Source organism: Mobula birostris, chromosome 2, assembly GCF_030028105.1.
Source record: "Mobula birostris isolate sMobBir1 chromosome 2, sMobBir1.hap1, whole genome shotgun sequence".
Taxonomy (NCBI): Eukaryota; Metazoa; Chordata; class Chondrichthyes; order Myliobatiformes; family Myliobatidae; genus Mobula; species Mobula birostris.
In genome coordinates, this window is record NC_092371.1 from 46449835 (window position 1) to 46471776 (window position 21942).

General features: G+C 42.9%; 1 protein-coding gene across 1 annotated transcript in view; it reads left to right on the forward strand.

Annotated features, from left to right (window-relative positions):
- LOC140186220 (cadherin-4-like) overlaps positions 1-21942 on the forward strand; it is a 753218-nt gene that overhangs the window by 609048 nt on the left and 122228 nt on the right. Inside the window, exon 5 of the mRNA XM_072240216.1 lies at positions 5573-5728. Coding sequence (XP_072096317.1) covers positions 5573-5728 — 156 coding nt within the window. The remainder of the gene's footprint in view (positions 1-5572; positions 5729-21942) is intronic.

The window sequence follows — 21942 nt, forward strand, 5'->3', positions numbered from 1 at the left end:
GTGATGAGGAGGCGTACAGGGGTGACGTAGGTCAGCTGAGTGAGTGGTGTTGCAGCAACAACCTGTACTCAATGTTAGTAAGATCAAGGAATTGATTGTGGACTTCAGGAAGGGAAAGTTGAGGGAACAAACACCAGTCCTCATCAAAAATGGAAAGGATGAGCTGTTTCAGTTCTTGGGTGTCAACATCTCTGAGGATCTATCCTGGACCCAACATATTGATGCAATTACAAATAAGGTATGACAGTTGATATATTTCATTAGGAGTTTGAGGAGAATTGGTATGTCATTAAAGACACTTTAAAATACTGTGGAGAGTATTCTAACTGGTTGCATCCCACACAGGATTGGAAAAGATGCAGGGGGTTGTAAACTCAGCCAGTTCCATCAACTCCCCGGCATCCAGAACAGCTTCAAAAGGTGATGCCTCAAAAACGTGGCATCCGTCATTTAGGAACCCCTTCACCCAGGACATGCGCTGTTCGCATTGCCACCATCAAAGAGGAGGAATAGCAGCCTGAAGGCATGCATTCATTGTTTCAGCAACAGCTTCTTTCCCTCTGCCATAACATTTCTGAATGTCAGCTGTTTACTTTTGTCCACAGATGCTGCCTGGCCTGCTGAGTTCCTCCAACATTTTGTGTGTATTACTTTGATTTCAGCCCCTGCAGATTTTCTATTGTTTGTAACACTACCTCAGTATATTTTTCCTTCTCTTTTTGCACTACTTATATAATTATTTTTTTTGCATATACTTCTTGTAATTTATAGTTTTTTATTATTATGTATTGCAATGTATTGTTGCTGCAAAACAACAAATTTCATGACATATGTGCATGATATTAAACCTGATTCCTATTCTCAGTCTGAAAATGACCCTTTACTTTGGCTTGCTGTGCAGAGTGGGTGATGAAGTGCCACTCCCACCCCTTTTCCCTCTTGACAAAGTGCATTTTTAATATAACTGGACAACTATGGGGCCATGCAGCATTTTGTACATCATCTCCTTGTCAAAGTGGGGTGAATGTCAAACTGTATGGTCTGCTGTACTGGAGGAGTCACCAAGCTCTCAGACTGGGGCATTATATATCAATTTGTTTTGATTGGGTTCTTGGCTAGTTTCAGACATGAAATCAAAAGTGTGATTGTGTCTTTTTACTTTGATGTGAAAATTAATCTTATTTGTGGAATTGTTTACATTCTTGAATTTTAAAACAATTGACATTGATGGAAAGACTTCATCTTGTACAGAATCAGCTTGGTGATTGTATTACGCTGCCAGAAAGCGCAGACACGGACAGGACTCCTGGGATTAATTTTAATCGGTCCTTTAAAAATGATTTGGATTTTATTGGAAACCACATAAAATCATTAGAGCTTAGCAACAGCTGCATAGAAAATGTTTGTTTCAATGGGAAATAAAGTGCTATAATGGCAGAAAGCTGGAAGTGTAAATGACATTGCCAACATACTTTGGATGTCTTTTAGCACAAGCACAACACTGCAGATCCCTCGTGGCAGTGTGACACTGAATATTTTATTATATTTGTCTGATATTTAAAACATTGAACAAAAATCAGAAGAATCAAGTTCTACCTTGAAATCACAATGCACACAGCTAAATTTAGCTAGAATGTAGTAATATTCCTGAAGTACTTTCCATGCTCTGGCAACACACACAAAATGCTGGTGGAATGCAGCAGGCCAGACAGCATCCGTAGGAAGAAGCACAGTCGACATTTTGGGCTCCACTTTCTGTCAGGGTTTACTTGCGTTGCCTTCGTCTCTCTCAAGGCAGCCCACAAGGCAGATGGGTTATTGACCTACAGCTAAGGATCTTATTACACCTTACTACATAGGTAAATATTGAGATGACAAATTTATATAACATCATTTTAGGAACCTGTCAATGAATTATGTTTGAAGATATTGCTGTAAGTAGGAATCATGTCGGACAGTATTTAAAGAGCAATTTCCTGGGACAAACAAAATGATTATTTTCAGTAGGAAGAAGTACAGTGGACATTTCGGGTCGAGACCCTTCAGCAGGACTAACGGAAAAAAGAGATAGTGATAGATTTGAAAGTGGGGGGGGGGGAGACTCGAAATGATAGGAGAAAACAGGAGGGGGAGGGATGAAGCCAAGAGCTAGGAAGTTGATTGGCAAAAGGCATACAAGGCTGGAGGAGGGGAGGGGGAGTATCATAGGACGGAAGACCTTGGAAGAAAGAAAGGGGAAGGGGAGCACCAGAGGAAGATGGAGAACAGGCAAGGAGTCATTGTGAGGGGGTGGGGGGGGGGGGGAGAGAGAGAGAGAGAGAGAGAGAGAGAGAGAGAAATAAATAAATAAATAGGGATGGGTTAAGAAGGGGAGGAGGGGCATTAACGGAAGTTAGAGAAATCAATGTTCATGCCATCAATTTGGAGGCTACCTACCCAGACGGAATATTAGGTGTTGTTCCTCCAACCTGAGTGTGGCTTCATCTCGACAGTAGAGGAGACCATGGATTGACATATCGGAATGGGAATGGTACATGGAATTAAAATGTGTGGCAACTGGGAGATCTGCTTCCTCTGTCGAGATGAAGCCACACTCAGGTTGGAGGAACAACACCTTATATTCTGTCTGGGTAGCCTCCAACCTGATGGCATGAACTTTGATTTCTCTAACTTCCATTAATGCCCTTCCCTCCCTTCCTACCCCATCCCTAATTTATTTATTTATTTATTTTCTTTCTCTTTCCCTCTCACAATAACTCCTTGCCTGTTCTCCATCTTCCTCTGGTGCTCCCCTTCCCTTTTCTTTCTTCCAAGGCCTTCCGTCCTATGATACTCCCCCTCCCCTCCTCCAGCCTTGTATGCCTTTTGCCAATCAACTTCCCAGCTCTTGGCTTCATCCTTCCCCCTCCTGTCTTCTCCTATCTTTTCGAGTCTCCCCCTCCCCTTCCCACTTTCAAATCTATCACTATCTCTTTTTTCCATTAGTCCTGCTGAAGGGTCTCGATCCAAAACGTCGATTGTACTTCTTCCTATAGATGCTGCCTGGCCACTGCATTCCACCAACATTTTGTGTGTGTTGCTTGAATTTCCAGCACCTGCAGATTTTCTCGTGTTTGCGTGATTACCTTTAGTAATTTTTTTTTGAGAGATGAACATTGGCCAGCATTGCAGATAGCTCCCATACTCATTTTCAAAATATTTCCAAAGTTTTTATGTCCCGCTAGGTGAGTATTTTGATCCTCATTCACTGCCCTGTCTGAAGGATGACTCTTCTAACTGTGTCACACCCCCTCAGTGTTGCAATGAAGTGCCAGTGAAATTCTTCTGGTGAAATCTCACAAGCTGAACTTAAAACCCTTTTCTTCTGATTCAGGGTGAGACTGCTTCCCATTTTGCCAAAGTGCACACATTTTAGGGATAAGGAATAGAGGAATTTATTTATTTGAAATGAAATGACAATTGCTATAAATATCAGAATTGTATTGGTTAAAATAAATGTATCACTATTATCAAATGGATCAAGGTGCTGAAAGGTTAATTGGGAAATTTATTGCTGACATCACATAGGTGTGGTGTTTTACTTCACCATGGTCTTCTCAAGCTGATCAACACTTTCATCAGCACAGCTCAAATCCTGGACCGTGAATTTATGTTTGATTTTATGCTCCCACTGTGACACTGTACAGTGAAAACAAGGCAGTTGTAGGAGTGATCAGAATATCATTTCTGAAGCAACATGGATTAATATCTCCCACAATGTTGCAACTGGAGCATTGCAAAGGATATAGCATCTCTTGATGTGGAATTTGCATTTGATACATGCTGTGAATTACTCTGTTGAAATTCTGGAGTGATGCAAAACCATTAGGAAATGGTTGCTATGGTATCTCATTGCATCAAGGAAAGTAAAGCGTGTGACCGACTTTACGGACGCACATGTTTAACTATTAAAAGTATTGTTAACAATGCTTGCATCGCTGATAGACCATTTATGCAAAGATTAAAATAATGTTGCAAGAGTCGCTCCTTGAAAAAAGGCCATTACTCTGGCATCTCCCACAAGATGCTGTAGCCTGCCAGATGCACTTTTAAATGTCAAGCTCATTGCAACAATTCAGTCAAGCAGGTGCACTAATGTGTTGGGAGTCTTGATAATTTAATCAGAAGACAAGTATGCGTGACCAGCCACAGTAGTTTTCTGAAAGTGACTCTCAGTGATTTTTCAAAAGAGTGCCGTCATTGAGAAAACCATTTTAAAGTCTAAAGTTGAGTTTATTGTCATATGTGCAACTACATGTGTGCACAGAGCATATTGTCCTGCTACTTACTGAAGAATATATACGTAGGAACTAGCACTTGGGTATCTGATAGCAAACGAAGAGAGACTGAACTACACCAACAACCGTGCATTTCTCTCTCATCATTACATACTAAACCACTGGGAGTTCTTCTGCAGGAGGATTATCAAACCTCATTCAGCAAAAAGTAACACAAGGAAATTTTAGGGCCAAATTCTTGGTTAAACTGGTGGTTTTAAGAAGCAGCTTGAAGGGGCAGAGGGGTATGGAGATAATTTTTATTGTCTTTCCTTCTGGGAAGAATTGATCTTCATTTGCTTAATGCCACATAAAACAACATTGGACAATTTAATTTTAAATCCATATGTATGAAAATGCGAGAATTTCTTGGAACAGACTTTATGAAAGCACTTACAGAACAGAATGACCTTATAACAGACTTTATAGACCATCTTAAACTCATTAATGCCCATTTTACTCAACCCAGTGGGCAGTTTATACTGCTGCTTTATATTGTTGCTGGAGATGAAAGCTAAAGTGGTATTACTCTATTTGGATATTAATTTTGACAAAATAATAGTTAACCTTTTGCTCTCTTTTCATTTATCCATATTTTAAGTTCTGTTCATGATGGAGATTTTAATCATGCTAAATGCAAGAACTTAAGGAGTGAAATGTTTTGGGCAGCATGTTGGCACAGCGGTTAGCGGAATGCTGTTATAGTGTCAGCCGCCTGGATTCTATTCCCATCGCTGTCTCTAAGGAGTTTATGCACGTTCCCCATGACTGCACGGGATTCCTCCAGGTCCTCTGGTTTCCTCCCACATTCAAAAAATGTACGGGCTAGTAGTTTAAGTCGTCATATGGCCTGGACTCATTGGGCCAGAAGTTCCTATTACCATGCTGTATCTCTAAATAAAAACAGAATAATAAACTATAACCTGTTTGAAATTATCGATCAATCTGTACACACAGTTTGGAATACAAAAGTGAAGAGCAAATGCTTATATGCTTTGGTCAATTTTCTATTATTTACTTCAAAGTTCAAAATAAATTCAATTCAGTTTATTTCAGGTTTCACCCAGTTTGTCAGAATTAACCTTTGTTCCATATTATGTAATTCCATGAAATACTGTATATTAGGAAGTGTATTGGAAGTTTGCCATTCACCCAAATGAATCCACTTACTAGAGTCTTTTATAGTCTCTTAATTACACCACATAAAGATTTTTTTTTATTAAATCCTCACACCTCTCAATGGGTTTTGATTTCAGATTCGGTCAGATAAAGACAGAGAGATCCAGATCCGATACAGCATCACTGGACCTGGAGCAGATCAGCCACCTATGGAAGTCTTTGGTATTGATCAGGTTGCTGGTAAGATGCACGTCAAAAGACCCCTGGATCGTGAGGACATTGCATCATTTCATGTAAGAGACTGCACTCTTCCTTTGGCTTTTTTTGTATTCATTGACTAAAAGCTGAAAAAGTTGACACATTCCATTGGAACTGGTAATTCGTCTAGGAAACATGATAATTTTGGAGTACTGTCAAGAATTTTTGGTGTAATTAAAGAGTGTTGCAGTTAAAGTTGGTTCCAAAAAGGTTCCCCTCAAAAAATATCACAAAACATATCCAAGGTTTAGTGTGAGAGAATATAGTGATAAAATATGCCCAGAAACCAGTGGCAGTTATATAATTCCGAAATCAATTCAGTGCAACTTTCAATAGTTTGAAGTATAGCAATCAGAGAACTTTGTCAGCTCTGAAAGTAACGTACAACATGGTGGCCAGCCAGGGCACAGACTTTAGAAGTGCTTCAGGTGAGAAGGAGACACTTCCAATATTATTTCAAGAGCACATGTAAGTCCTAATATGAGATACATCATGGGAGGAACACGTTGTGCACTGGGGGATTGGGAAGAAATAGGTGTGGGAGACCAAGCCCACTCTAAGAGGTATATGGAAGATAGTTTCAAAGGATGCCTCCCTGATTGATATTCCTCCACAAAGGAGCAATGATTAATAAAATTTTATGTCCTCACCGAGTACGTCAGAGTGATCTACACACCACTGTTCAGAGTAGCAATCCTCACAAAAAATATATTTTAGGTTCTTGAAGCAACATGTCATTCACCAAGGAATATGGGATATGGGAGCAAGCTATTGAATTGGGTATCAAGGGCTTTGTTCTCGTGTTACAGTCAGTGGAGGTGGACCCGCAAAGTAAGATGTAAGGTTTTAAAGCATCACCCGAGGTCCCCATATGAGCAATGTTTCTTTGTACATGCATCGGGAAAATTCAAAGGAAAACTGCTGGTGCTAGAAGTCTGAAACACTCAGCAGGTCAGGAAGCATCAATGCTTCAGTGTGACAACCTTCCGGAGTGAGGAGACAATCACTAGGCTTCTATTTAAAATGGTCATGTGGGTTGCATCTGGAAAAAAATAGTCTCTAAAGGAAATTCATATGGTATGTGTTAACAGTGCTTCCCTCAGCTGGGAGAGGAGGATGTGAATGCTGAGCAGACACACCCCTACAAGCCACCCGTGGCTCCTGCTATGCTTTGGCCCTGACTTGTGACCTTGAAGGTCAGGTCTTCTGGTTCTTCCTCTTACAGTGGCTGGTACCTTTGATTTGCTAAATTGTGCTTTACTAAGCACACAGTGAAGTATCTGTGTTTGCCAGGCAGTTACTCCAGATAACACTCCTGGCCCAGTGTAGGCAAGGAAATCTCACCTTGAGGAGATCTGTGGCCTCTCCCAAAACCATTTTAGTACTCACGTATTTCTCAATGTATCTGTGCTCAGGCACATTGGTTAGTGTGTGAAGAGGTGTGCCAAGCAACAGAGGGAGTTGGAGATCTTTGTCCTCTACTATCCTTTCTATGGGACTAATGGCAATTCCAGACTAATCTTGAATAACAAAGGGATGCTGGACAACTGTGGTAGGGTTTGATTGCCACTACCCTGTAGAAAGTAAAACAAAGCAACGTAAATGGCAACGAGTTTTCACTCCCAAATGATCTTAACACCTTTTATGCTCACTTTAAATGACAGAACACGGAGGCACCTTCACACATTCCCACAGCCCCTGACGACCCCGTGATCTCAGTCTCTGATGCTGATGTGAGGGCATCCTTCAGGAGGGTGAACTCGTGGAAAGCATCTGGCCCAAGTTGTGTACCTAGCTGAGTAATGAAGACCTGTGCTATTCAGCTGGCTGGAGTATTTACAGATATCTTCACCTTTTCACTTCAGTCGTCCTAGGTACCCATCTACTTCAAGCAGGCATCAATCATACTGATGTCCAAGACGAAAGTAGTAACCTGCCACAACGACTATTATCAGTAGCACTTACATTTACTGCCGGTGATAATAAACCTGATTCTGAAACTGATGAAGCGCTTTGAGAGATTGGTTATGAAGCACATCAGCTCCTACCTGAGGAGTGACTTGGATGCATTCTGGTTTGCCAACTGTTACAACCCAGTCCACAGTAGATGTCATTTCATTCGCTGCTCACTCAACTCTGGAACACCCGGATAATGATGATACATACATTGGAATACGAAGATAGGTGGAGGGGCCGGTAGTGCTGAGGAAACGGAGAGTCTGCAGAGAGACTTGGATAGATTGGAAGAATGGGCAGAGAAGTGGCAAATGAAGTACAATGTTGAAAAGTGTATGGTTATGCACTTTGGCAGAAAAAATAAACGGGCATACTATTATTTAAATGGGGAAAGAATTCAAAGTTCTGAGATGCAACGGGACTTGGGAGTCCTCGTACAGGATACCCTTAAAGTTAACCTCCAGGTTGAGTCAGTAGTGAAGAAGGCGAATGCAATGTTGGCATTCATTTCTAGAGGAATAGAGTATAAGAGCAGGGATGTGATGTTGAGGCTCTATAAGGCGCTGGTGAGACCTCACTTGGGTGTTGATAGCTTCTGTGCTGCTCTTGGACAGCCAAAGCCAGGGATCAAAGGTCTTTGTGCAACTCCTGATCTCCTGGACCCGGGGTATTTTGGATGTTGTGTTGCTTCAGTGTCTCAGAGCGGAGGGGTTGCAGCCTGAATTTCTTTCGTGCTTTATTTGTCCATAGGCTCCTCTTCTCTTTGCCTTGGTCTGGTGGCCTCCATTTTAGCTCTTCTTATGCCTACGTCTTCAGCTTCCCATATTTCCTTCATCCTCCAGCAGGGAGAGGTTGCTGGCATCAGTTACATAGCTCCTTTCTTCCCATTTGTTTTACTCTCCATAGCCCGTTGTCTCTTGGGTTATGTCTTCTGTGACCTCTTTTTCTTCACCACCAGCCATTCCCCTTCTTGTCCCTCTCACACTCCCTCTTCAATTGGCTCCCCCTCTTGAGGAGGAGACTGGGAACTTGTGGCTGGGGCATAAGGCGATTGTCCTTACCTCAGTCCTGGTCTCAGTCTCAATCTCAACTGGGCCTCTGTACTGGTTGGGGTGTGTTCATGTTCCTCTGGGAGTTGACTGTATTAGCTCCCCCTCGTATTGCCTGTGCATAGGTGCAGGCATGTTTTGGGCCTGCTTTTACATGCAGGTTGCAACTTCTATTTTTCCTGTAGTCCTTGGTCATCATGCTTACAGTTCTTGCAAATGAGTGCAGTGCATTTGGACTGCCATGTGTCCAGGATTGTTGCAAGTCTGACACCATCTGGGATGTCCTGTACGTACCATGCATGCACAGTTTTCTCCGATGGCAAACACTGAAGGAGGGTGGATGATGGCACCATCAACACCCAGCCTTAGCTTGACCTTCTACTGGTGTTTGCCAGTCAAGATTCCAAACAGTCCCTGATGTCCATGCAGACTTCTGCTCCCTCAAATAATGGGCCAAGAAGGTGAGTACATCCAAAACAGGGCCACAAGTTTTAAACATATGCACCACTAACACACAGCCCTTCTGGCAGGGGAGGGTGAAAAGTTGTTTTGCCTTCAGCATTGACAGAAGAGCCTCATTTCCCTTCTCCCTCAAGTCCTGTTGCATCAACTGCCATCTTGCTGGTACTTGGAGATAATGTCAAAGTATTTGCTTCCTGGAAACTCCTGGAGGCAGTAGATGTCATTTGCCTCAAGCATACAGGACTCCAGTAGGACCTTCTTGACAAAGAGACCTCTGGTGAAGGGGTTTCTTTTGCTGAGATCCTTCACTGCCATCCTGAACGTATTTTGAATCCCCTATCCTTTTCCCAAGGATCTTGGTACTATAGCCATCCTGATGGTGCTGGGTGGTTATAGCAGGTTAATTACTAGAAAGCGGTTTTAGACTGATTTTCCTGTCAATATTAGAATCCATATTCTACATCAGCAGCCAAGCTCTCATCAGGCAGCCACTGGAGCACAAAGAGTCATCGTTGTCTTCCTCTGTCAACATCAATGTTTGATGAACCCATGAATCGATTTGGTACATTGGCTGCCTGTGATGCCACCTGTGCCACACCTCACTGAAATAATAGATGTAATCACTTTTCTAAGAATGCAGTACCTCTGTTACCTCTCAGATTGGTAGATGCAGCAAAGATCTTCTGTCATCTTTTTGGAAGAACCAGTGGAGAGGAGACTAAGAGAGAGAATAAGCATTTTTCTTTGATGAACGAGCCAGTCCAGGCTCAACTTTATGGAGAGAGATCCTGTCTGTGAGTATCACACATCTTATTCATAGTGGCTCAGGTAACCCAATCCTTTAATAGATTGTTTATCAGAGAGATTGGGGTAAGATGCACCACTGGAAGCAGGCTCTTCACTATTATAGGTCACAATCAATATTAAATGGCCAACCATCACCATCATGACGCCTTGTGTTGTTCAGTCTTGCTGGTGGTGTCACTCTCGAGGCATCTGCTACACAAGTACCAAGCAGCCTACTGTTTGTAGAAAATCGACCCTGTAGTGCTCAGCTGTCAGGCAATCTTCCTCTTATGTAGCGAGGAAAATGAAATGTAGCAGCCTCTTTCTATTGAGACTGCTTCATGTTGGTGGTTATGTGGACCTTTATCCTCTAATTCATAAACACAAAATACTCTGCTGATGCAGATGCAGATGTTGTCCGCCACAACAGACAGGATCTCCCGGTTGCCACCCACTTCAACTCTGCTTCACATTCCCATTCGGATATGTCCATACATGGCCTCCTCTACTGCCATGAGGAGGCTAAACTCAGGTTGGAGGAGCAACACCTCATATACTGACTAGGTAGTCTCGAGCCACTTGGTATGAACATAGAATTCTCCAACTTCCGGTAATTCCCTCCCCTTCCCTTCCCCTATCCCTATTTCACTCTGCTCCATCCCCCAGCTGCCTATCACCTCCCTCATGGTTCCACCTCCTTCTACTACCCATTGTGCTTTCCCCTTTTCCTTCTTCACCTTTCCTGCCTATCACCTCCCTGCTTCCCCTCCCCCACCCCTTTATCTTTCCCCTTACTGGTTTCTCACCTGGAACCAACCAGCCTTCTCCTTCCCACCCTCCCCCCACCTTCTTTATAGGGCCTTTGCCCCCTCCCTCTTCAATCCTTACGAAGGATTCCCACCAGAAACGTTGACTGATCGTTTCCACGGATGCTGGCCGACCTGCTGAGTTCCTCCAGCGTGATATGAGTGTTGCTCTTCTAATTCATGTTGGTACGAGTAGAAGCAAGTGGATTGCAACCAGTGGCGCCTTTAGGTGCGCACTATGTGCTGGGAAAGGAGTGACATGATAATCGGGAACACAAACAGAAGTGCCTGGTCTGATCATGAGTGAGACCAACTTTGAGTAAGGTTGAAATTTGGGTCATAGGTGCCATGCAATTCACTTTGCAGCCTTTTAGTTTGAAACTAGTGCAACCTTTGGACTAATGCTTAAAGGAAAGCAGTTAGATTTTTGAAAATGGTCACATTGTTAGTTTTCTGTACAAGTGTTGCACGTGGCTATTCATTTAGGCTACCTTGTGAATATAGCTGAATCTTACTGAATGTACTGAGATATGATGGAATACATGACCAGAATTAGTGATTTCTGTGAAGGGTCTAGTTGGAGAAGGAAAGTGAAATGAATGAATATGGAAAAGGTACGACCAGGTCTCAGCCGGCTGGTGGCGTAGTGGCATCAGCACCGGACTTTGGAGTGAAGGCTCCTAAGTTTGAATCCAGCCAGCTCCCTTGCATGCTTTCCATCCGTGCTGGGTTGAGTGTCGAGCTAGCAACTCGGACTTGTAAAAATAAGAAAGCCTGCTAAAAAAACGCTGTCATGACGGCGTCCCGATGACTCCACTCGGACTTTAGGGCTATCTCTACAACCAGGTCTCTTTGAACGAGTGAGTGTGGAGTATGAGCACCAGTGGTCAAATGATCCATTTTCATGCTGCAATTATTACACATTCTAGGAATGTTTGCCATTCAGCTCTGATATAATGCAATGTGTATGTATGAAAGAATAATGATTGTGTACAATGCTTCAACTGGTTTCTCCTTAGGAATGAAGTGGGTCCCAACTGATATTCGAGCCATTGACCTGGCCTTGATATTGACAAATACCTTCTGCACTTTCAGCGAGCTAGAAAAGCTTGGTTAGCCATATGGATATATCCTCGGATGTGCTGGGGCACATCATCCGTGATATAACCTGGGGTCATCAGATGTTTTGAGTCTTTCAACATCAGACACTCTTGCCCAGGTTCAGGGTTGATCAGGCCCTAGCTTGTGTCCCAGCAGCCTGCCCCGCAGTTCACACCTCTTGATCCACAGCCATCTGGAGGCTCACTCAGCAGCTTTAGTGATGGCTGTTTTCCTTGCAGCCCCGTGATGCCAAGGGGAGAGTAGGTTCTGCACATCAAGCAACCAGCAAAACCTCTACACTCCACCGCTATAGACTCACATTGTGCTCTCCAACTCCGTCTCTGGCATTTCCCTGCCAGCCCATATTTGGCTTTCTTATGCTCAAATGCTTCTCAATCCAGTCCTCCTAAGGAACTGTCAGTTCCACCATGACCACCTGCTTCCAGGTTTCATCGTGTAGGAATCTCCACCTAGCATGTTCTTATGCTTCAGTTCCATCACAAGTCCTAATGAACAAAGCTAAGTGTCTATGAGTTGACTCAGTAGCAAATCCTAATTTAGATCTAAAAGGAGCAATGGTGCCCGTATGCTTTTACTCTGCATTTGCGAACGATTCTTCAAATTCTTGGCCATGACCTTAATTTGGCTTTTAATGGTCAGGCACATTGCTGGATCTCATTTGCCCTGCCAGATTTTCTGACAATTAATCAAGTATTTTATGGACTGACTTGAAGGGCAAACCTTTCATGTGTGTGTAATCTACTTAAATTAAAAGGCATACACAAATCAATACAGCATATGTCTGGCAGAAAGAATCAACAAAACCTTATTTTTGCCACTCACACAAATAACATCAATGGTGCAATATCTAGAAAATTATATTAACTGTAAGTTTAATGTCTTAACATATTTATTTTTATTGGAAGGAAGTTACTGATTTTGTGCAGCTTCTTGAGTGTCAGGGAGAGCACTGTAATAAAATTGAATATAATTTCATGGAGGAGAGGAATGATACAGGCACGTCAATATGGAAAAATAGACTGTGAAACTGGATGAGATAAATATAGTGAGCCATCTGAGATACACAGAATTACAGCTAACAGTTAGTGATAGAAATAGTAATAAAAATACACACCAAGTAGAAGAATGACAGGAAATATTACTTCAACATTTTTCAAAATTAGGTGCATTGCCAGTTATGTTCAAAGTATGTCCTTGTCTGATGGTAGAAGCAAGAGGAAGTAACTGAGACTCTGATCACAGGTTTTTCAACCCTTCCTGGCTACAGCCACGCTGCTGGTGGAGTTTCAACATTACATTGTAATCTCATAAAAGATATTAAAAAAGGATCCTTACTAATTTCAGGACAATTATCCGAATCTTGGATGTGGGCAAATTGACGGCCACATTTATGAAGGATATATATTGTTATTTCAAAAGGCAAGGCATTATTAAGGGTGATCAGCAGGAACTTTAAAGAAGAACTAACAAGAAGGGTTGAGGAGGAAAGTGTAATGGATTTTGATAATGTCCCATTTTGGCCAGTAAGGTGGCAGAGTAGATTCAAAATTAGCAAAGTAGCAATTTGTGACTGAAGAGCTATTTTTGATGGTGTGTTGCATACCCTTCGTCTAGGTTGCTTGATTTTTTGATCATGTAGTAATGATTAAGAGGCTTGCATGGTTAATGCTGAGGAAGAAAGCTACAAACTAAAGGAAGGTCTGGACTTCTCTAATGTCCAGTAATTTCTCCCCCTCTCACTAACTGCTTTTTTCCATTTCCCATTCTGGGTCCCTTCTTTTCCTCACCTGGCTATCACCTCCCTCTAGTGTCCCTCCTCCTCCTCTTTTTCTGATTGTCCTCTCCTCTTTCCTATCAGATTCCTTCTTCTTCAGCCCTTTACCTTTTCTACCCATCACTTCTCAGCTTCTTGCTTCATCCCCCTTCCCCCACCCTCCTACCTTCCCCATCACCTGGCTTCACCTATCATCTTCTAGCTTGTACTCCTTCTTCCCTCTTCCTTTCCAGTTCTAATGTGTGATGGTGATGTGTTCCCTGTTCACAAAGCCCTAAACTTAAAAGAAGGTTTTATCCCAATCCAATACTGTATAGATATCTACATGTACTGTCACTGTAGGGAGATTATACTGCATCTACCTACTGTACAAGGAGTAGCTTACTTCCCTGTCTCAAGTCAAGTCAAGTCACTTTTTATTGTCATTTCGACCATAACTGCTGGTACAGTACACAGTAAAAACGAGACAAAGTTTTTCAGGACCATGGTGCTACATGAACAATATAAAAACTACACTGAAATATGTAAAAAACAACACAAAACTACACCAGACTACAGACCTAGCCTCTGCTGTAAGGTTTAACTGCTTAAGTGTTGGGTTCCCCCTTCCTATCAAGGAGGAAACACATCCAGCTAATGAAGTACATTAAACTGTTATTTTATTTTTAATTATACATATTAAAATTCAGACAAATATTCCTTAACAAACATTGAACACTCACAGAGGATTTCTAACTTATAAAGGATTTCTGAATTACAAATATTGATAAGCCTCAAAGGATTTCCAAATAGGGTATAATTCTTATGAACTAGTACAACATACTAATGATTTGCAGACGAAAGAGTCATCCAGCACAGATATCCAAGGTTGAAGAATTAATTCTAGTTCATCTTTCTGTTGTCATTCCTTACAATCCCCAAAACTGTGATGGCATTTATACTATTTTCTAGTAGATGACATCATCTGCATGTGATGTTTTCCAGTTACCTTTGCTGGGACAAAGTAACTCAGATGGTTTTAAAAGCTTCTAATGACGGAAATCCCAGACATCCACAGTTAATGCTGTGGGTGGTGACTCACTGAGTACACAAACATCCCAACTTGTTACCATGTTTGATGTGACATAACCCCATTGTCTTGCATTTGGCTAATGGAGGTAAATCTCCAAGTTATTTTACTTTGCAAAGCTGTGACATTGCAAAGTTTGAACTTATTGCTGTTTGCAATTTAAATTAAGAACTAATGACTCGTTTTGTTTACAAAAATAAGCTGAACAAAGAATATTTGTTAAATGTTTAACTTTATCACCAACAATTAGATGAGCTGTGCAAGAATGTGAAGTTTAGTGATAAGCATTTCGGTCCCTGGAAAGTGAATATCCATCACAGATGAAGGATCTCGGCCCAAAACGTCGACACTTTATTCCTTTCCATAAATGCTACCTGGCCTGCTGAATTCCTCCAGCATTTTATGTGTGTTTCTGAAAGTATAAGATACACAGTCAGATAGGCAAATAAGAGAAATGAAACTCAAGCTGGAGAACTGTAATGTCACATCTTTTAGGGGGTGGACATGAAGGTTGGAAGTAAGACAAGAGAATACATAATAACTGGTAGATACTGAAAGCACGAAGGAACAAGGATTTTGTTACATACGTACTGTTTGTTTTGAGATTACTGAAGATAATATGGGGTGGTAGAAGACATTAAAGATAATTTATTAGTTGAAACATAGAAAATATGAACATAGAAGCATAAAAGCATAGAAGGACAGCCTACCACAAATGAACTCCCTGACAAAAATGAGTATGTTATCGAAACGTCAGTTATAATTGATACCTGTACCTGCTGGCAGCCCGAGAAGAGTATATTCATCATATATGCTGGGAAAGCACTAGATCCTTTCTCACTGGCCATCCTACCACTTTATGTAGCACTAGATGTTTAGAATATTGCATGGAGTTTTGGACACAGTGCAGATAGGAAACATTATTCTGTTTAGTGGGCCTAAAGCATATTTGCGCAACTGAAGAATTTTACCAATAAGAAATAAAGGATGGGCTGGGTCCATTTCTTTTGGGAAAAGGAAGGTGGATGGAAATTTAATTGAGGTGCATGAAATTAGCTGTGTACATACATCTATTGATGTTCCAGTGATGTTTCTGGAATCATCGGGTGTATCGGGTCTTTCAACATCATACACCCTCCTCCAGGTGACCCAGCCGGGGCTGATCAGACCCCAGCTTGTGTCCAGATGGCTAGCTACTTATGACTCCATGGCTCCCCTCTTTTGAACCACAGCCATCTTGAGGCCTTCTCTGTCACATCAGTGGTACTGCGGATGGCTCTCCTCTTCCTCTCTCCCTCGGTGTCCAAATTGCTGAAGGCTCTAACTAAGGAACGGGCTGCGAATCCCCTACAACCAACCTCCACTGGGAGACACCTCGCTCTCTATCCAGCCTGCTGACAGTTGCTGACCAGTCCTGGGTACTTGGAGAGCTTCCTTTCAAAGGCCTTTTCCAAGTGATCTTCCCATGGGACTGTCAGCACCAGCAGCACCACTTGCTTAGTAGACTCAGACACTAGGACAATGTCTGGTCACAGGGTGGTGGCTATGATATGTTTGGGGAACTTCAGCTGCCGTTCGAGGTCCACCAACAGCTGCCAGTACCTTGCAGAGGTCAGAATGCCTGCAGATGTTCTTTCGGCAGGTATTGGCTGCTCCCCAGCTCTGACAAAGACAATAGCCTGCTTGGAGGGTCCGGACCACTGCACCCATTCAACTCCTGCGCTGATGGCTGTAGCGATGGTCTTCAGGACCTGATCATGCCTCCACCTGTACCGTCCCACACCAAGTGCCCTTGCGCAGCCACTGACGATGTGCTCCAGGGTTCCTCGCTTGGAGCACAGTGGGCACGCAGATGACTCTGCCTTGCCCCATGTGTGCAGGTTTGATGGGCTTGGAAGCACATCATACACTGCCTGGATGAGAAATTGGATGCGGTGTGGTTCGGCTTTCCAAAGATCAGCCCAGGTCACTTTCCTCTCAACTGCATTCTCCCATCTTGTCCAAGCTCCCTGTTGCTTCATTCCCACCGCCTTGCAGGCTGTCATCTCCTCCACTACTGCTCTCACCTCCTCCTGAACTAGGCGACGCCTTTCCTTCCCTCTGGTGTCCATTTGGGGAGTTGGAAAGGATCCTAGCCCAGCTCGGCCTTGTGTGACCACTCCCAGCAGCCTCGCCTCTACCTCCTGAACAGCTTCCTCTGCCCTCCACTTCCTGCCATTCCTCACCTGGATCCCTGCTCTAGCCACCTTTGGGTCACTTGAGTCTCTATACTGTATCACTTCTCTGGCTCTTGTTACCTTGAATTCTTCCTCCAAGGATTTGAAGGGCAGTCGCAGTTTGTTGTGGTGTCCATAGAGTGCGATGCTGCTCAGGCTCTTTGGCGGCCCCAGCCATCTCCTGAGGTGGTTGCTAACCCTCTTCTCTAAGGTTTCGACTATCGAGATCGGAGCTGCATAGACGAGGAGGGGCCACAGGATTCTGGGAAGAATGCTATGCTGATACACCCAGGCTTTAAACTTCCAAGGTAGGCCAGACTTGTCCACAGATTTCAGCCAACCATCCAACTTGGTGCAGGTCACCTGGATGGATGTCGTGTCCCTTAAAGAGCTGTTAAAAACCTTGCCTAAGCTCTTTACTGGCTTTTCTGTGATGGTTGGGATGGCTGTGCCTGCGATGCTGAACTGGAACTTGTTCTCCACCTTCCCTTTCCTCAGCACCATCAAACTTTATTTGGCTGGTTTGAAACGCATCCAGGCCCACTCCACCAGCTTTTCGAGCCCCTGCAGAATCCACCGGCAGCCTGGGACTGATCCTGTGGTGACTGTGAGGTCATCCATGAGTGCCCTGATAGGTGGTTGCCACTGAGCAGAGTTCATTCTGGGCCCTCTGCACTCTGGTTCAGCATGCTTAGTGAGCATGTTCATGGCTAGGGAGAACAGTGTCACTGAGATAGTGCACCCTGTGATGACGCTGATCTCCACCTTGTGCCAGATTGATGTAATTTATACTTCACTTTATACTTTATTGTTGCCAAACAATTGATACTGGAACGTACAATCATCATAGCGATATTTGATTCTGCACTTCTCGCTCCCTGGATTACAAATTGATAGTAAATATTAAAAATTTAAATTATAAATTATAAATAGAAAATAGAAAAATGGAAAGTAAGATAGTGCAAAAAAAACCGAGATGCAGGTCCGGATATTTGGAGGGTACGGCCCAGATCTGGGTCAGAATCCGTTCAGCAGTCTTATCACAGTTGGAAAGAAGCTGTTCCCAAATCTGGCCGTACGAAGAGACCCCCCTGAATTGCTCCTGAAGAGACCCTCACCCTGAAGTTGCTGTAATAATCAGCGATAAGGTCTCTGATTCTGCTGGGGACGTGATATCTGGTCAGTGTGAGCTGCACCAGCTTGTGCGGAATGGAGCCATATGCATTTGCCTGGTTGAGCCATGACACTGACCGGTTGCCCTTGTTCTCTCTGGCCTCCCTGATGAGCTGTGTCACCACACCGATGTGCTCCAGACAGCCCAGCATCCCTGAAATGCCACCCTTCTGGACTGATGTATCAATATAGGTGTTCTTTGCTAGGTAGGTGCACAGCCGGTTAGAAACGGCACTGAAGGAGATCTTCACCTCGACACACAGCAGAGAGATGATGCGGAACTGATCTATTTGGGTGGCATTTTCCTCCTTCAGGTTCCACACCCCTTCAGCCACTCTCCACTGTTCTGGGATCTTCTCTCTTCTCCAGAAGATGCTCTGGATCTTCCACAGACGCAGCAGGAGTTTGGGGCAGTTCTTGTACACCTTGTACGAGCTGTTGCTTGGTCCTGGAGCCGAGCTTGCCTTTGCTTTGCAGACGACCTCTCTGACTTCCTTTAGTTGCAGCTCTGACATGTCGAACTGCACATCTGGTTCAGGTGGGTCTATTAGGATGTTGCACTCTCCCGACTCCTGCCCTCTTTCAGGATCATCCTTCAGATGTTGGTGTATGTCTTCCTGCGAACAGGCCAGTTTCCCACTGCGCTTCTCCCCCAGCAACTCCTTGGTGAACTTGAAGGGGTTGGTGATAAAGGCAGCATGTTTTCGGGCCCTTTCACGGCACCACCTCCGATACCACTCTGTCCAGCGGAGGACCCTGATCTTCTTTCATAGTATGGACATCAACTCTCCTCTTCTCCTGCCTCCTTGTATTGGGACTTCAGCACTTTCATCTCCTGCCTGATGTTGGGGATCCTCAACGCTCTTTGGTTCTTCGAGTAAGGTGTTTTGGAGCCTTCCTTCTCCTCTTCTCCGAACTGTTCAGCTGTGGTGCTGACAATGATTGTTGTCATGGCTCGTAGCTTCCTATCGACCCCTCCCTTTGCCGTTGCCTCCAGAATTTGGTTGACATCTTTATCAAACTGCTTCCACAGTGAAGTCATGTTAGCTGCAGGCCATTTGATCTACCTCCTGTTAGACGATGTTAGAGGGATTAGTGGTTCTGGGCACTATGGGGTGACTCCGGGCCCGGCACCTCCTTCGTCTCACCCTTGATGTTGTGAGTAGGAAGACACTATTTCCCTTTTAAAGATCAATAACTGGAAGGAATAAATTTAAATTAACAGAAGGACCAGAAGGGAGATGAGAAAAAATTATTGAACTCTAGAGTGAGGAGGACCTAGAAGTTATCATCTGAATGGGTGATAGAGGGAAGAAAGCTCATCAGTAAAATCATGAAATAAAATTAAAAGCATTAGTGGAGAAAGGGAACTTCCATTCCTCAATGCACCCTGACATTCCTCATTGAAACCAATGAGTCTTAGATCCTGCACCAATTCTAAGTTGACACAGTATCTGAGAACATTTTTCCACAGAGTTCTGAATCTGTCTGTAATTTCAGAATTGAATATTCATCTATGAATGTGTTGTCAGTCCCAGGTATGTTTGATGTTGAACTATTGGTACTCACCAACAAAAGTTGGAGGCATAATTCTCTGAAATCAATAAAGTCAATTTGATTGGCTCGTTCAAGATTTTAAGTGAAGTTTAACTTTGAATACATTTCTCTACCCAGTCAATATTAAAAGCTGATGGCCTTCAGATGTCATAATGCCCACTTGAAACTAATATGGACTACTGTTTTATAAAGATCTATGCCAAAAGATTGGTAGGAGGCCTGTTGTGCTTTTGTGTCCCAGGCAACCATGGCTGGCAAGGAAAGGCAAAGACAGCATAAAAGTAAATGAGAAGGCATATAATATAGCAAAAATTAGTGGAAAGATAGATGATTTGGGAGCTTTTTAAAAACCAACAGAAGGCAATTAAAAAGCCATAACGATAGAAAAGATGAAATATGAAGGTAAGCAAGCCCATAACATAAAATCAAATATATAAAGAGTAAGAAAGAGGCAAGAGTGGATATCGGACCACTGAAAAATGACACTGGTGAGGTAGTAATGGGGTTCAAATTTAGCAAGTATTTTGCAATGGTCTTCACCTTGGAAGACACTAGAAGAATGCAAGAAATCCGAGTGTCAAGGAGCAGAAGAGAATACTAAGGAGAAGGTGCTTGGGAAGCTGAAAGGCCTGAAGGTAGATAAGTCATATGCACTAGACAGACTACACTCCAAGGTTCTGAAAGGGGTAGCTGAAGAGATTGATAGATAATAAATTGATTTTTGTGGGGTCACTGTTGGGACTGCTTCTTTTCATTTCATATGTCAATGATTTGGATGATGAAATTGATGGCTTTGTGCCCAAGTTTGCAGATGATATCAAGATAGGTGGAAGGACAAGTAATGTAAAGGAAGCAGTGAGTCTGCAGAAGGACTTAGACATTTTGGAAGAATGGGCAAAGAACGTGCAGGAAAATGTATGGTCATGCACATTGGTAGAAGGAATAAACTGGGAAAAAAACTTGGGAGTCCATTTGCAGGATTCCCTAAAGGTTAACTTGTAGATTGAGTCAGTGGTAAGAAAGGCAAATGCAACATTAGCATTCATTTCAAGAGGTTTATAATATCAGAGCAAAGACGTAGCTGTATCGTGGAGTATCGTGAGCAGTTTTGGGCTGATGATCTAAGAAAAGATGTACTGGCATTGAAGAGGGTCCGGGGGAGGTTCACAAGAATGATTCTGGGAATGAAAGAGTTAACGTACGAGGAGCATATGATGACGCTGGGCCTGTGAATTGCCTTTGGAAAATTTCACTTATGAGAACAGAGGTACATCCCACGTTCAGGACCTGACCAGTGAGTAACTGCAGCTGGCCAGTTTGGTGGAGGCACCTCATCTGATTACTTCAACTGATACCACCCTTCTGTCAAATTATCCTGATGAACATGCTCAAAACAATCTTCTATTTGAACACAATTAAGCATTTTACCTTTAAGTTTACAAAGCTCAACTGTTAATAGAAATGAAGCCCAATCAACAGAGAAAATCTGATTATATTCCATGATCAAAGGCCATGATCACCTACGTCATGACGCGGCACGTAACAAACAACCGATTCCATGACTGAGTAAAGACATGTTGCAAATTGTAAACACTGAGACGATGTGACATCCCATTACACATTTTGGCTTTTGATTTCAAACGTAGAGTGGTGTAGTGACAAGCTAAGCTACAAGAAAGCTTCTGAAAAATAATAAAATTGGATTTTTGCATTCATATACAGAAAGACATTTCTTCAAAATATCCTTTTCAATTAACATTAAAGTTTAAGACCTACAATATTTTAAAAGCTTTTAAAAGACAAAAAATGGAGCTACAATGAATATAATTACATAAATAAAACACATTTTCTGACAGAATAGTATGAATGAGGTTTTAATTTTAGTCTGGACATCTTGGGGGCTAGGCAGTATATGTGCTAATTGAGCTTTGATGCTCCTTTGACAGCATTTTGCACATCAGAGACAGACTCAATAGTGCCTTTGTTGCAATCACTTCAGTCATCATGTCCTTGAAACCTACTGGCACCTTAAGGAAGTGTTTTATTAAGTTAAATGACAAGCTTCAGGAGGAAAGCCTGTTCTCCATCTGAAATAGATGTCAGAGGCAAAGGAGCACATCTGACCCTAACAGTGAGTTGATTATCATCCATATTCCATGCATAAAACAATTTTAAAGAAATTCTTAAAATGAATTCTGCAAGCACTGGGAACCTCAGAGCTGACTGCAGGTTGCTCACATTGCCTGCAAAGCTTAGAGCTTGCTGGAGCCAACCGGAGC